At 43.0% G+C, this 17,101-nt stretch overlaps 1 protein-coding gene across 1 annotated transcript in view; it reads right to left on the reverse strand.

Moving 5' to 3' along the window:
- hspg2 (heparan sulfate proteoglycan 2) overlaps positions 1 to 17,101 on the reverse strand; it is a 522,026-nt gene that overhangs the window by 97,701 nt on the left and 407,224 nt on the right. The window contains exons 64-68 of the mRNA XM_043675530.1: positions 16,193 to 16,341; positions 12,629 to 12,755; positions 8,508 to 8,659; positions 6,462 to 6,591; positions 2,368 to 2,519 (exon numbers count right to left, since the gene is read on the reverse strand). Coding sequence (XP_043531465.1) covers positions 2,368 to 2,519; positions 6,462 to 6,591; positions 8,508 to 8,659; positions 12,629 to 12,755; positions 16,193 to 16,341 — 710 coding nt within the window. The remainder of the gene's footprint in view (positions 1 to 2,367; positions 2,520 to 6,461; positions 6,592 to 8,507; positions 8,660 to 12,628; positions 12,756 to 16,192; positions 16,342 to 17,101) is intronic.

Below are 17,101 nucleotides of genomic sequence, written 5' to 3' on the forward strand. Positions count from 1 at the left end.
CCACCACCACCCTCTGTCTTCTACCTTTGAGCCAGTTCTGTATCCAAATGGCTACTTCTCCCTGTATTCCATGAGATCTAACCTTGCTAATCAGTCTCCCATGGGGAACCTTGTCAAACGCCTTACTGAAGTCCACATAGATCACATCTACTGCTCTGCCCTTATTAATTTTCTTGTTACTTCTTCAAAAAACTCAATCAAGTTTGAGAGACATGATTTCCCATGCACAAAGCCATGTTGACTATCCCGAATCAGTCCTTGCCTTTCCAAATACATGTACATTCTGTCCCTCAGGATTTCCTCCAACACCTTGCCCACCACTGAGGTCAGGCTCACTGGTCGATAGTTCCCTAGCTTGTCTTTACCGTCCTTCTTAAACAGTGGCACGTTAGCCAACCTCTAGTCTTCCAGCACCTCACCTGTGACTATACAAATATCTCAGCAAGAGGCCCAGCAATCACTTCTCTAGCTTCCCACAGAGTTCTCGGGTACACCTGATCAGGTCCTGGGGATGTATCCACCTTTAACCATTTCAAGACATCCAGCACTTCCTCCTCTGTAATCTGGACATTTTGCAAGTTGTCACCATCTATTTCCCTGCAGACTATATCTTCCATATCCTTTTCCATAGTAAATACTCATTTAGTATCTCCTCCATTTTCTGTGGCTCCACACAAAGGCCGCCTTGCTGATCTATGAGGGGCCCTATTCTCTCCCTAATTACCCTTTTGTCCTTAATATATTTGTAAAAACCCTTTGGATTCTCCTTAATTCTATTTGCCAAAGCTATCTCATGTCCCCTTTTTGCCCTCCTGATTTCCCTCTTAAGTATACTCCTACTTCCTCTACACTCTTCTAAGGATGTACTCGATCTATCCTGTCTATACCTGATGTATGCTTCCTTCTTTTTCTTAACCAATCCTCAATTTCTTTAGTCACCCAGCATTCCCTGTATCCACCAGCCTTCCCTTTCACCCTGACAGGAAGATACTTTCTCTGGACTCTTGTTATCTCATTTCTCAAGGCCTCCCATTTTCCAGCCATCCCTTTACCTGCGAACATCTGCCTCCAATCAGCTTTTGAAAGTTCTTGCCTAATACCGTCAAAATTGGCCTTTCACCAATTTAGAACTTTAACTTTTAGATCTGGTCTATCCTTTTCCATCACTATTTTAAAACGAATAGAATTATGGTCGCTGGCCCCAAAGTGCTCCCCCACTGACACCTCAGTCACCTGCCCTGCCTTATTTCCCAAGAGTAGGTCAAGTTTTGCACCTTCTCCAGTACGTACATCCACATACTGAATCAGAAAATTGACTTGTACACACTTAAGAAATTCATCTCCATCTGAACCTTCAACACTATGGCAGTCCCAGTCGATGTTTGGAAAGTTAAAATCCCCTACCATAACTACCGTATTATTCTTACAGATAGCTGAGTTCTCCTTACAAGTTTGTTTCTCAATTTCCCTCTGACTCTTGGGGGGTCTAGATGGTGACATCTTGCTGAGAGAATGTAACTTTTTAAAAAAGTTTTGTGATTTACATATGAAAGAAGTGAAACTATTGTGGTCATTCTAACAGGTGAGAGACTCAACAAACAATCAAGGTATATTTCAATGTATAATTTCAGTTACATCACACTGTAAACTTTTACTATACATTCTGTGTCTTACAACTGTGTCCTCCACAACCACCTGATGAAGGAGCAGCGCTCCGAAAGCAAGTGCTTCCAATTAAACCTGTTGGACTATAGCCTGGTGTTGTGTGATTTTTAACTTTGTTCACCCCAGTTCAACACCGGCATCTCCAAATCCCAGAATGTAGTTGAGCTTGCGTAAGACGCAACTATTCTAAATGTGAGGGCCAACTGGACCTAGCTCCTTGAAAGGTTTGCATCCCATCAGTCAAACACTCTTCTCACAAACTGACTCTTATTCTGGAATTCCCTCAGAATTATTTCAAAAGCAGATGTCACAGGTCATAGCTAGCAAGGCAACAGACAACTGGTCACAGGTGGGAAAATAAGGCAGAGAGGTGGATTCTGGGAAAACTGAGGGCAGATACATTTACTGAGTTAGATTACACCTGGATTAATTATTATTTTGATTATATTGTCATGTATATGCAAGTCAAAAAGTACAGGAGGACAGTGAAAAGTGTATACTGTCATCACACAAGGCTCCATCTCAGGTACAAGTATCCAAGTACAGGATCTTAACAACAAGGTAGAAAGGACGAACAAAGTTAAAAGTTAAACATAGAAGTTAAAAATTATCTGACAACCTGTTCCAATACAAGCTTCCATTACTTGATAGCTACGTAAAATAACGCAGAAAATGCATTGTTCTACCACCACAATTACCTACCTGGTGATTGTCCGTTAGATAACCATCTGCCTTGTACCATGTGATCATGGGTTCAGGTTGACCTGTGACCTGGCAGTGTAACTCTAACATTTGCCCCTCGGTTACTGAGATGGGGCGGGGTTGAACTCGCACGATTGGTGCGCCTTCACGTGCTGTGGAGAGGACAAGATCAGAAAGCAGTTGAATAAGATGGAGCCAAACCTGGGTACAAAAGATGCCGTCATTGGCTGACTCTCACATTGGTAACTTCCTTGCATTGACATTGTCCAATGACAGATTGTCTAAAATCATGGAGTACAGCTCAAATCATAGCTGCTACCTTACAACTACTATTGAATAAGTGACCTTGGAACTCTCTCAGATAGGTGAAAACCTGAAAAGTGAATTTAGAGAGTTAGGAAGGAAGCTAAAAGAAGGACCTCAAGAGGAGTAAACTCTGGGCTGCTGCCAACGTCAAGCACTAGTGAGGACAAGTATGGGAAGATCTGTCAGACAAATGCATAGCTTAAGAGTTAGTGCAGGAGGCAGGGTTTCAGATTTGTGGATCATTGGGTTCTCTTCTGGGGAAGGTATGACCTGTACAAAAGGGACAGGTTACATCTGAACTTGAGGGGGACCAATATCCTTGCGGACAGGTTTGCTACAGTTGTTGGGGAAGCTTTGGCAGTTGAGTGGAACCAGAGCATCAGGTCAGAAGATACAGCAGCCAGTGTACAGGTAGATGTAACAAGCAGAGATAGTGTGAGGAAGGGTAGACTAAAATGGCAAGAGGGTGAGAGAAAGTAGCAATGCAGATACCAGAACAAAAGTTAGAAAAGGAAAAAGTAAAATTAGGCGGCAGAATCATATGCAAAAGACAGGGAGATTACTAGATTCTAAACAGACAATGAGTTTAAAGGCACTTTATCTGAATGCCTGCAGTATTCAAAACAAAGTCGATGAACTTGTTGGGTAAATTAGTAGAAAGGGATATGATTTAGTTGCCATTACAGAAATGTGGTTGTAGGGTGGTGATGACTGGGAATTAAATATCCAAGGGTATCAGGTAATTAGGAAGGACAGAACTCTTAATTAAGGATGAGATTAGGGCGAAAGGGAATGATGTAGGATCTAAGGATAAAATTGTTGAATCTATTTGGGTGGAGATCAAGAATAGTAAGGGGAAGAAGTCACTGATGGGAGTTGTCTACAGGCCACCCAATAATATTGCTACAATGGCATATGTGATCAATCAAGAAATATCTGATGAATGTAAGAATGGAATAGCAGGAGTCATGGAAGATTTTAACATGCACATTGATTGGCTGGATTAAGTTGGTAGAGGCGGTCTTGAACTCATCCGTGATAACTTTCTTGAACAGCATGTTACCGAACCTACAAGGGAGCATGCAATCTTAGATCTGGTCCTGCGTAATAAGACAAGTAAAATTAATGATCTCATAATTAAGGATCCTCTTGGAAAGAGTGATCACAGTATGATTGAACTTTGGATACAAGTGGAGAATGAAATTGCATCATCTAAAACCGGGGCGGGGGAGGGGGGGAGGTTTCATGCTTCAACATGGGAGACTATAATGGGATGAGGAAGGAGTTGGCTAAATTAGACTGGGAACACAAGTTATATGGTGGAACAATTGCAGAACACTGTAGGACTTTCAAAGAGGTTTTTCACAGAGTTCAAGGTAGGTATATTCCAGTCAAAAACAAGGATAGCAAGGGCAGGAAGAGCCAGTCTTGGATAACCAAGGAAATAAAGGAAGGCATCTAATTAAAAACTCAGACTTACAAGGTAGCCAAGAGTAGTGGGAAACAGGAAGATTGGGAAAACTTCCAACAGTAACAAAGAATATGAAGCAAATGATAAAGAAAGGAAAGATAGATTATGAATGCAAATCAGCAGAGAATATAGAAACAGGTAGGAAAAGTTTTTATAAATATATAAAACAGAAAAGGGTGGCTAAAGTGGGGGTACGCCCTTTGCAGGATGAGAAAGAGGAATTAATATTGGATAATGCTGAAATGGCCGAGGCCTCGAGTAGCTATTTTATGTCAGTCTTCATAGTGGATGATGTGTCTAACATTCCAAAAAATTATGTTAAGGATACAATGGGAGCTGAGGACCTCAAATTCAACTATTATCACTAAAGGGGTAGTGTTGAGCAAACTTGAGGGTCTAAAGGTAGATAAGTCCCTTGGTCCTGAAGGAATGTATCCCCGTATGCTGAAAGAAATGGTGGAAGTTATGGTAGTAATTTACCAAAATTCACTGGACTCTCAACAGACTGAAAGACAGTGAATGTCATTTTGTGGTTAAAAACAAAGTGTGTAGACAGAAGGCAGGTAACTATAGGCCAGTTAGCTTAACATCTGTAGTCTGGAAAATGCTGGAGGTTACCATTAAAGAAGAAATAATGAGACATCTGGATGGAAAAGGTTTCATCGCAGACGCAGCATGGACTCAGGAAGGGAAGGTCATGTTTGACGAACTTACTGGAGTTCTTTGAAGCGAGGTGGATGGAAGGGAACAAGTGGATGTTGTATACTTGGATTTCCAGAAGGCATTTGATAAGGTGCTGTATAAAAGACTCATTTATAAGGTGAGACTCATTTATAAGGTGAGAATGCATGAAGTTGTGGGCAATGTACTAGCACAGATAGAGGACTAGTTAACCAACAGAAAGCAGAGAGTTGGGATAAATGGGTCTTTCTCTCGTTGGAGATCAGTGATGAGCAAGGTGTTACAGGGGTCAGTGTTGGGCCTGCAACTGTTTGCGATATAGATAAATGATTTGGAAGAGGAGACCGAGTGTAACGTATCCAAGTTCGCTGATGACACTAAATTGAGTGGAAAGGCAAACTGTGCAGAGGATGTGGAGGGTCTGCGGAGAGATTTAGATAGGTTAAATGAGTGGGCAAGGGTCTGGCAGATGGAATACAATGTTGGTAAATGTGAGATTATCCACTTTGGAAGTGAAAATAGTAGATCAGAGTATTATGTAAATGCTGGAAGATTGAAGCATGCTGCTGTGTAGAGGGACTTAGGAGTGTTTGTACATGAATCACTAAAAGTTGATTTTCAGGTACAACAGAGAATCAGGAAGGCACACAGAATATTGGCTTTCATTGCTAGAGGTATTGAATTTAAGAGAGGGAGGTTCTGCTGCAATTGTACAAGGTATTGGTGAGGCCGCAGCTGGAGTATTGGTCTCCTTATTGAGGAAGGATACACTGGCTTTGGAGGCGGTGCAGAGAAGGTTCACCAGGTTAATTCTGAAGATGAGGAGCGGTTGAGTCACCTGGGACTCTACTCACTAGAATTTAGAAGAATGAGAGGGGATCATAGAGAAATATATAAAATTATGAAAGGGATAGATAAGAAAGAGGCAGGCAAGTTGTTTACATTGGTGTGTGAGACTAGGACGAGGGGACATGGCCTCAAGATTAGGGGAATAGATTTAGGACAGAGATGAAGAGGAACTGCTTTTCCCAGAGAGTAGTGAATCTATGGAATTTTCTGCCCAAGGAAATAGTAGAGACAACTTCATTAAATACATTCAAGACACCGTTGGATGGGTTTTTGCATGGTAGGGGAATTAAGGGTTATGGGGATAACGCTGAGATGATGGATAGATCAGCCATGATCTTAATGAATGGCAGAGCAGGGTCGATGGGCCAAATGGCCCACTCCTGCTTCTATTACTATGAAACTAAGAACGTTCTGTTGCATATGCATGCTGAGAACATGCTGCCTTTTGAAGTCTTTTGAAAAATCAGACAGGCCAAAATGAAATTGGCACTAATCTATAGCCCTGTATTCCCATGTTTGCTTTCATTCTTCCCTGCTGTATGATCTGACAGTTAAGATTTTCATAAATATTGTTGTGGTTCTGTTCGCCGAGCTGGGAATTTGTGTTGCAGACGTTTCGTCCCCTGTCTAGGTGAAATCCTCAGTGCTTGGGAGCCTCCTGTGAAGCGCCTTCTGTGATATTTCCTCCGGCATTTGTAGTGGTTTTCATAAATAGCACAGTTTGAAAGTGAAAGTGAGATGGTGGAAATAATTGAACACAGAGAACAGGAGTGGCAGAGATACATACTGAATGGAGGTGAAGAGAATGAGAGGGAGAATGCGATCTCCCGTGTTCCGGCAACGTTTTCCGCGCGGCAGATGTAATCCCCGGTGTCATTGGGATTCACACGAAGGATACGTAGAACACTGCCCTGAACCTGCAGCATCAAGAGGAAAATTACAATTCCCTTTACTGTAACAGGAAACTCTGAGTGTTCACAAACTTACTGATAACAATAACACAGTTGTCATTCAGGACAGTCAGAGGTGACTTTTACCTTCAGGCATAATAGATGAAGCTCTGATTAAACACACACCTGAACTTTGAGAGTTTCAGCATCCTAGCCTTGGAATCTCACAGCCCAGAAATAGGCCCTTCAGCCCAATCTGTCCATGACAACCAGGTTTCCTAAACTGAATTTGTCCCACTTGCCTGCATTTGGCCCATATCCCTCAAAACCTTTCATATCCATGTACCTGTCCAAATGTCTGTTGTCTTTTAAATGCTGTAATTATACCTGCCCTTACCACTTCCTCTGGAAGCTTGTTCCACATGTGCACCACCCTCTGCATGAAAAGGTTGGCCCTTGGGTCCTTTCCCAATCTTTCACCTCTTACATTAAAGCTCTGCCCTCTAGTTTTGGACTCCCCTACCCTGGGGAAAAGACCTTGGTTAGTCACATTATCTATGCTCCTCGTGATTTTATAAACCTTAATAAGGTCACCCCTAGTTTTGTTGCAATTTTAAAAAAAACACAACTCTTCATTATTATTGTCTTTTATTCATAAGTCCAGGTGCAAACTCAAATGGGTCCAGGACTGACCCTAGCGGTAAGTGAGCAAGTTAGAGGGATGTGTCATTTAAGGGAGATGAAGGGAATTAAAAGGGAATGATGGGAGTCGGACCAAATTTTTTTCTATAGAATCCCAAAAATGTGGAAACAGGCACAACAAGTCCACACTGACCCTCCGAAGAATATCCTACCCAGACCCATTCCCCTACCCTGTTACTCTGCATTTACACCTGATTAATGCCCCTCACCTACACATCCCTGAACACTACGGGCAATTTAGCATGGCCAGCTTACCTAACCTGAACATCTTTGGACTGCGGGAGGAAACCGGAGCAGACACGAGGAGAATATGCAAACTCCACACAGAGTTGCCCGAGGCTGGAACTGAACCCTGGTCCTTAGCACTTTGAGGCAGCAGTGCTAATCATTGAGCTACCGTTCCGCCCCAGAATTTAATAAATTCAGAATTTATTAAAGAACATAAAGAGTGATCTCCATTTGGCAACCATGGATGTGGTGGTGCAAGATTAAGAAAGATTAGTTTAAAGAAAAATGATGGGTTCAAGAACCATTGGCAGAGTCTTGGCCAGCTGACTGCTGCCATCCTGGTTGAGTTGCTCACAGATCTCAAAGTAGTGTCACATAAGCTGCTTGCAATGAGGATATCGCTCAGAGCTGCTGAAGGGGATCATCCCAAAGGTCAGCACTGCTGCATACTCATGGATGACAGCGTCCAGGTTTCAGGTCACCATCATCACTCAGCCCTCTACCATCATGTCGAGGCAAACAGCAGTGCAGAAAATCAGAGTAAACACTGCACTACTGATCCTTAACCAGAGAAGCAAAATTATCTCTCTTTGGAATACAGGCTGTTCGACACATGGAGAGGCCATTCAGCCCATCAAGCCTGCCCTGCCATTTTAGACTGTGATTGACCGTCTCATCAATACCTTTCTGGCAGTTGCAGATAGATGGCATCCTGATAGTTGCCCAGGAGATTTTCTGGTGCTTCTGAATAACCTTTCAATATTGCAGATCCTTAGTCAGGCATGAGACCAAACGGGTACCTGCTGCAAACATCCCCCTCCAAAACCAACACTGGGGCAAAATAAATAACTACTTGGCGTCATTTGGGGTTTAGGGTGGTGACAGGTGACCTTATTTATTATCTTCCACAGCAATGATGAGTTAAATCTTTGATCACACAACCTAATAATACCCATGTCATGTATGTTCCCCAGAGGAGGAAAATCCAAACCTGTACCATCACTTTCACCTACCTGGTGATTGGCTGTCAGTGGCCCTGTTGCTTTGTGCCACGTGACCCTGGGGTCAGGCTGACCTGTGACCTGGCAGTGTAACTCCAGCATTTCTCCCTCACTGACAGAGGTAGAAGAAGGGTTAATCCTGACCGTCGGGGCAGTGCCTCGTGCTGTTGGAAGGGTGAAGACCAGGACAGAGTTTTAAGCAAGCATCTGGATTGAAAATTGTACTTGTAAAAAATGCAAGGGTATATCCTGGCCCCCAGCTTGGGCAATTGTGCTCCCCCCTGCTCTTCTTACCCATCTTCCCATCAAAATGTGATGCTTCATTGTACCAAACTCCCTCCCTCTTCCCATTTATTGAGTCCTTCATATGGCCGAGGCCTTGCAGTTGTTAGCATTCAGTCTACCAGTCTTTAAAAATGCACTTGGGAACTCATACCATACACTTTATGGAATCTCAAGGAAGGATTATCCTTCGGATCACATTCTCCATTAATAGATCACAACAGCTCGATTTATTTTCAGTTGTAAAGGGGATGTGGCGTCACTAGCTGGGCCATCACTTATTAGCCATCCCAATTTGTGCTTGTGGTGACTGCTGCAATCCATGGGGTATAAGAACATCCACTATGACGTTAGGGAGGGAGATCCAGACACACTGAGGAACGGTGATTTATTTCCAAGTCAGAATGGACAGTGGCTTGGAGGGGAGCTTGCAAATGATAGTGTTCCTATGGTTGCAGAGGTTAGAGATTGGAACGTGCTTGTCAAAGGAATATTGCTTCCACTGGGCTTCCCTGACCAAAGGGATCATTGTGGAAGTTGGAGGACATGGTGTTCCTGTCCCTGTGCCTGTACCATTCACCTGTACCTGTGTTTTTGTTTTTGCCGCTGTTTACCTGTTAGATACTATTGATGTACTTAACTATGTCATCTGCCTGTACTGCTCGCAAGACAAAGCTTTTCACTGTACCTCAGTACACGTGGCAATAAATTCAATTCAATTCAGTTCAATGGTGCCAATTAAGCAGGTTCGTTGTCCTGGATGATTTCAAGCTTCAAGTGTTGTTGGAGCTGCACTCATCCAGGCAAGTGGGAAGTATTCGATCACACTCCTGACTTGAGCCTTGAGAATGGTGGACTTTGGGTAATCAGAAGTCAGAGTTATACAGTATAGAAACCGACACTTCAGTCCAACTTGTCTGACCAGACATCCTAAATTAATCTAGTCGCATTTGCCAGCATTTGGCCCATTTCAATCTAAACCCTTCCTATTCATGTGCCCTTCCAGATGCCTTTTAAGTGTTGGAATTGTACCCACCTCCATCACATCCTCTGGCAGCTCATTTCGTACGCACACCACCCTCTGAGTGAAAAAGTTACCCCTCTGCTCCATTTTAAATCTTTCCCCTCTGACCTTAAACCTATGCCCTCCAGTTTTAGACTCCCCTACCCTGGGAAAAAGACCTTGACTGTTCACCCTCTACAAAGTCACCCCTCAGCTTCTGAAGATGCAGGAAAAAAAAAACCTCCAGCCTATTCAGCCTCTCCTTACAGCTCACCTTGACCGGGGATTTGTCCACTTTTTCAGGAAGTCTTAACCTCCAAAACCTCCTCACAGTCCCTCTTCCCACCTGCATCCTCCTCCTCCAAAATGAAGACAGGTATGAAACACTTATTTAGCAAATGTCCTACAAATGTCATCCAGCTCCATGCACAGATTGTCCTCTTATTTGTTAACCTTTTAATGGCAGAATTCAAACCTCCATCCAGATACCAGACTACATTCACCCAGTGAGTCCTTAAAACATTAATTTGCTAAATTCATTGACATGATGTAGGTGTTGTCGGTTAGGCTAGCATTTATTGCCCATCCCTGATTGCCAAGAGGGCAGCTAAGAGTCAACCACACTGCTGTGGCTCTGGAATCACATGTAGGCCAGACCAGGTAAACTACTCACCACAGAATTCCAAGCCTCTAACCTGTTCTTGTTGCTAAAATACTTACTGCTCAAAAATAAAATGGAGTTTTGTGGAGTGGGAGCAATTGAATTTTCTTTCATTCAAGGTGTTACATTTATGCAATTGATTCTTTAGGTTAGGACTTGAAACAGAGAACTCATGAAACGCCGAGAAACTTTATCGCCTTTTAATATTAGATCAATTGGTGTATAATTGTGAACCTATCCTCCACTAATTATCTTAGATTCTATAACAAAATCTCTGTTTTCCAGCACTCCCCATTCATGTGTTGTTGGTTAATCAAATATCACTGTTAATGGGGGTTGTGAAGAGGACGGAGGCAGCTGAGTACTCAGCACAGTAATACAATTCAATTTCTTTTTCACCAATGACATAACAAAGTGATCATAAAGCCCTTGTATAATTCAGTATGCTGCTGCACTTAGGAAAATCTTCATTTTTTTTTTACTACCTGATCCTCTAGTGGAAACTTCCCTTGGTTTCATTGGTCTGTATAAAATATGGAAGTATCAAAAATAATGGAGTACAGGGGAGTAGCAAACAGAAGCCTTCCACAGCATGCTGGACAGATTGATGAATAAACCATGAATGATGCTTCAACAAAAGCTTTCACTTCATATGCTGGACTAGCACAACTATTAAAAAGGTACAAATCTCTGCTTTGGGGTTGTGCAGTCTGTTAAAAACAGGTCCACAGCTCAGCCTTCGCTGGTACATCAATAGCAGACTCTGTTGCCAACACCACTCACAGGTCAGAGTGCGAGGCCTTCCTTTGGGTTCAGTTTGTCATGTTAGGCATCCTACCAGGGAAGGGAATGGCAGGGTAGTATCTCTTCAGTGATTTAATGTCAGAGCTCCCCACAACTAAAGACTGGCACCAACTCCTTCAAGCTGATTTTAAAAAAACATTGAACTGTCAGGGAAATTCAGTGGCTCTTTCTCCAGGCACTGTGACCAAAACTGACCTAATAATTTAATAATTTTCATGTAAAAAAGGCTTATGAACATATTGTGCAGATTTAGAATCTGTTATTATTATGAACTGCTTTTAAAGGATGCTTTACCTGAACACAGAAAGTGACTTTCTTAAAAAAAAAAGCTCTTAGAAATTCTGATTGCTAGGATGATTTGGAGGAGCTGATGTTGGACCAGGGTGGACAAAGTTAAACATCACACAACACCAGGTCATAGTCCAATAGGTTTATTTGGAGGCACTAGCTTTCGAAGCAGTTTTTCATCAGGTGATTGTGAAGCAGACCACAAGACACAGAATTTATAACAAAATTATGATAAATTGTGTCATAAGCGCTGCTTCTTCATCAGGTGGTTGTGAAGCAGGACCATACGACACAACTGATCACAATTTTGTTATAAATTCTGTGTCTTGTGGTCTGCTTCACAACCACCTGATGAAGCAGCAGTGCTTCAAAAGCTCGTGCTTCCAAATAAACCTGTTGGACTGTACCCTGGTGTTGTGTGATTTTTAACTGATTGCCAAGAAACTCATTGGTGTTGGACTAGATAAGAAAGTGAGGTCTGCAGATGCTGGAGATCAGAGCTGAAAATGTGTTGCTGGAAAAGCGTTCGATGGATTTGACTGAGACAAGGTTGGGGGAGGGGAAATGAGGAAACTGGTGAAATCCTTGTTCATCCCTTGTGGTTGGAGGGTTCCTAGGGGGAAGATGAGGCGCTCTTCCTCCAACTGTCGTGTTGTTGTGGTCTGGCGATGGAGGAGTCCAAAGACCTGCATATCCTTGGTGGAGTGGGAGGGGGAGTTGAAGTGTTGAGCCACAGGGTGGTTGGGTTGGTTGGTCCGGATGTCCCAGAGGTGTTCTCTGAAACGCTCCACAAGTAGGCGGCCTGTTGTACTAGATAACACAATGTTTACTCTGATGAGAGAATGTTTGTTCTCCAGCATTGAGGCCACTGAAGTTACAGAGTCCTTATTCTTCCTTCATGGGGTGTGGGTGTCACTGGCTGGGCCACTATTTACCACCCATCCCCAGCTGCCTTTGAGAAGGTGGGGGCCAGCTGACCGCATTAATCGCTGCAGTCTAATACAACAAATCCTTGACCCAGTACAATAAAGCAAACAGATATAAAGAAAATCAAAGATGGTTGAAAGGTGAAACACTTGAATGTGCATTACATACTGGTGGAAGGAGTGACTGAGACGGAGAATTTGACCTCGCGCATTCCATAGACGTTTGTCGCACGGCAGATGTAATCACCGACATCAGCTGGACTCACACGAAGGATGCGTAGCACACGGCCCTGTACCTAGAGCATCAAGAGGAAAACCACAGCCTGTTACTCACTCTCCCCCACGCTGCTTTCAGCATTCAGAGATTCACTCGTAACCTCAAAGGGTGACTCTTGGCTTGAAGAATGAATATTGAGACCTGAAAGGATTTTCCAGCTTAGGATGCCATTCCTTTGAGCCACTGAGTGGCTGCTGAAACCAAACAGAGATGCGCAGCGAGGATCCGATTTCAGTTGGATCCCATGCCAAATGGTGGAGCAGCAAAATGGATAGGAATCCTTCTTTAACAGTGTGTTTAAAATTATTCATTCACAATATGAGGGCATCTCTGGCGAGGCAAGCATTTAATGCCAATATAATTATTAGGAGCCAAACACATTGCTGTAGGGTTGGGAGTTACATGTAGGACAGACTAGTGAGGATGGCAGTTTCCTTCTCTATAGACATTAGTGAACCAGATAGGTTTTGTCCTGACAATCAACAATGGATTCACAAAATTCATTAGATTCTTAATTTCAGATATTTATTGAATTCAAATTCCACCATCTACTATAGTGGGATTTGAAGAAAAGTCCCTAGAACATTACTAGGTCTCTAGATTAATCAAAAAGCGTAGCACTGGATAAGCACAGCAGGCGGCATGGTTGCTTAATGGTCAGCATTTTACCCTTCCAGCGCCAGGGACCTGGGTTCGATTCCAGCCTTGGGCGACTGTCTCTCTGGAATTTGCACATTCTCCCAGTGTCTGCCAGGGTTTCCTCTGGGCGCTCCGGTTTCCTCCCACAACCCAAAGACGTGCAGGTCAGGTGGACTGGCTATGCTAAATTGCCCATAGTGTTCAGGGATGGATTAGTCAGAGGGAAATGGGTCTGGGTGAGTTAGTCTTTGGACTGTTGGTGTGGATTTCTTGAGCTAAATGGCCTGTTTCCACACTGTCTGGAATCTAATTGAATCTAAAAGTCAGGCAGCATCCCAGAAGCAGGAGAGTTGATGCTTCGGCCACATTCCTGATGAAGGGCTTATGCCCGATATGTCAACTCTCCTGCTCCTCGGATGCTGCCTGACCTGCTGTGTTTTTCCAGTGCCACACTTTTTGACTCTGATCTCCAGTATCTGCAGTCCTTACTTTCTCTGGCTTAAGAGTCTGGCGATAATACCACTAGGGCAGTGCCTCCCATAATTTCCATATTTCAGTTTTTCAGTATGGAAAAGGTTGATGATGTTAGGAACAGAAAATGCTGGAGAAACCCGGAAGATTTGGCAGCACCCATTAACATTTTGAGTCTAATCTGACTGTGATGTATCTTGAAGAGTTACAATGCATTTGAAACATTTAGTCTGCCTCACTCTCCACAAATGCTGTTAGAACAGCTGAGCTTCGCCACTACATGCTGTTTTTATGTCAATTTTGTTAGTGCTCATTTCTTACCTTGATCTTAAACCATTTGTCCCCTTATATACTCTCGAGTAAACAAGAAACAAGTTAACAAACTGACAGCTCCTTAAAGGGGAAAATAGACCTGTGGGATAGTTTACATTTCCGAGAAAGTAGAGGTGACCTCAGCTTAACATCTCACTTCAAAATACAATTCTGACTGTGCAGTCTTCCACCAGTATTACCCTCATGGGAGAGGCTCAGCTGTGTGAAATTAAGGGGTCTTCTGTTTAAGATGGAGATGAGCAGAAGCGTGTTTGCTCTCAGAGGATCATGAGTCTATGAAACTCACCTCGCCTAAACTTTTGAGGCACGGTTATTGACTATTTAAAACAAAAACCTAAATCGCTGATGAAACTCATGAGGTCTGGCAGCATCTGTGAGGAGAAGGCACAGTTAATGGTTCCAGTCTGGTGACTCTTCCGATGAGCTTTGCCAGCAGTTTGTTTTTGTTTCAGATCTCCACCATTCACAATTATTTGTTTCATTTCATTCTGTATCTCAGTCAGGGATTGAATAAGAGAAGAATGGTGATTCAGCTCCACTTTAGTACCTGAACCCCAATCAGATCAGCCCCAATTAATTTTCTAATTCATATATTCTGCTCAAAACCTGGAGTGAGACTTGAGTCTTGTGATTCAGATGCAAGAACTAGCCAGACCTGATAACCTCATTTAATACTCAAAGCATTCAATCAATTTGCTCCCTCCCTTGTTTATTCTTAACCTTACTAATACAATTAAATTACAGTGTGGAAACAGGCCCTTCGGCCCAACAACTCCACACCAACCTGCAACCCACCCAAACCCACTCCCCTACATTTACCCCTTCACCTAACACTACGGGCAATTTAGCATGGCCAATTCACCTAACCTGCACATTTTTGGATTGTGGGAGGAAACCCACGCAGAAACGGAGAATGTGCAAACTCCACACAGTCAGTCGCCTGAGGTGGGAATTGAACCCAGGTCTCTGGTGCTGTGAGGCAGCAGTGCTAACCACTGTGCCACCTAAATTAAGACTCAACTCCACCTTCTGCACTGCTTGCTTACCAATTACAGATGAACTGTAGAGAAAGGAGCAGAGGCTTGGGTCAATCCCTCATATGTAATCCAGAGTCCCAGGTTAATGCATTGAGGAGATGAGTTTAAATATCTCCACATCAGGTGGTGAAATTTGAATTCAATGAATTATAATTAATTGAAATATATATTTTAAGTTAAAAATCAAACACCAGGTTATCGTCCAACAGGTTTATTTGGAAGCACTAGCTTTTGAAAGCTGTGATGACCATATCAATGGTCATTGAAAACCTGTTTCGCTCATGTCCTTTCGGGAAGGAAATCTGCCATCCTCACTTGGCCTGGTCTACATGTGACTCCAGACACACAGCAAAGTGGTTTATTCTGTGTCTAAGTGAGGCATTCATTTCAAAGTTAGGTATGGGTGGGGACAAATGCTGGCCTTGCTAGTAATGCTCACATCTCATGAACGTATAGAAGATATCTACAATACTACTGTCTTATTGAACAGGGATGTGTAAGTACATCTGATACTTGTCAGATCCTGCAACAAACAAGGACTCAGCACCCTCCTCCAGTTAGATTTGTTCCACTCCTCATAGACACTTGTTACTGAGGTTAGAAATTTGATGAGAAAATTGAAGAGAAACTGAAAGCAAATGTACATCTGACAATGACAACTTGGCTTTCTTCTGTGTTCTTATTCGGACAGCAAATTCAGCTTATCTTCTGCCAGACGGCCCCCATTACGTGAAATTAGTCTGAGCTAATAATGACAGGTCATGAAATGTAAGACTGAGATAAGTTGTTACATGAATCTGAGCAGAGAGGGGGGAACTGATAGATAGGTCAGGAGTCACTGTGAACAGAGAGGTCTAATTACAGACCCACACAAAGGCAGCTGAACGGACACTCTCAGAGCAACTTAATCTAACCTGCCCACATACAGGTAAAATAATTCCTTATTAAAAGGAAATTCAAGGGTTGCTCCACCTACCTGGTGATTGGTTGTTAGAGAGCCGGCTGCCCTGTACCATGTGATCCTGGGCTGTGGTTGACCTGTGACCTGACAGTGTAATTGCACCATTTCCCCCTCCCTCACTGTGGTGGGGGCTGGCTGAACCAGCACAGTGGGGGCATTTCTTGCTGTGGAGACAAGAGTGAGGCAAATAGATTAGAAGTGGTCATTACACATACTGTTACATATCAAATCCCACATTTGTTAGAATTCTCTTTGATAATTTCCGAAAGGTATCAATATTTCAACTGAATTTTTATCTGTGACCTTCCAGCTCAACGTAGTGAACATTAGCCTTTGTGTAAAGTGAATTAATTTTGGTCTGGCTCAATGGTACCTGCCTAACCTCAGAGACAGGGCCAAAATTCAAAACTACAAATACAGTTGAGCACATAAACAAAGTGAGACTTCAGTACTATACTGATGGATTGCTGCATGACGATTATTGAATAATGGCGATCCCTGAGCAGGACAGATTGAGAGAATTAGTAAAACATATGAGCTTCATAAATAGAGGCATGTAGTAGAAAGGCAGCAGGGATGTTAAAATTCACCTTCATAAAAAGCTGAATAGCCCACAACCAGAATATTGTGTCCAGTTAGAGTCATAAAGATGTACAGCATGGAAACAGACCCTTCGGTCCAACCAGTCTACGCCGACCAATCTCGTCCCACCTGCCAGCACCCAGCCCATATCCCTCCAAACCCTTCCTATTCATATACCCATCAAATGCCGCTTAAGTGTTGCAATTGTACCAACCTCCACCACTTCCTCTGGCAGCTCATTCCATACACGTACCACCCTCTGCGTGAAAAAGTTGCCCCTTAGGTCTCTTTTATATCTTTCCACTCTCACCCTAAACCTATGCCCTCTAGTTCTGGACTCCC

The sequence above is a fragment of the Chiloscyllium plagiosum genome, chromosome 34 (assembly GCF_004010195.1).
Source record: "Chiloscyllium plagiosum isolate BGI_BamShark_2017 chromosome 34, ASM401019v2, whole genome shotgun sequence".
NCBI classification, from domain to species: Eukaryota; Metazoa; Chordata; class Chondrichthyes; order Orectolobiformes; family Hemiscylliidae; genus Chiloscyllium; species Chiloscyllium plagiosum.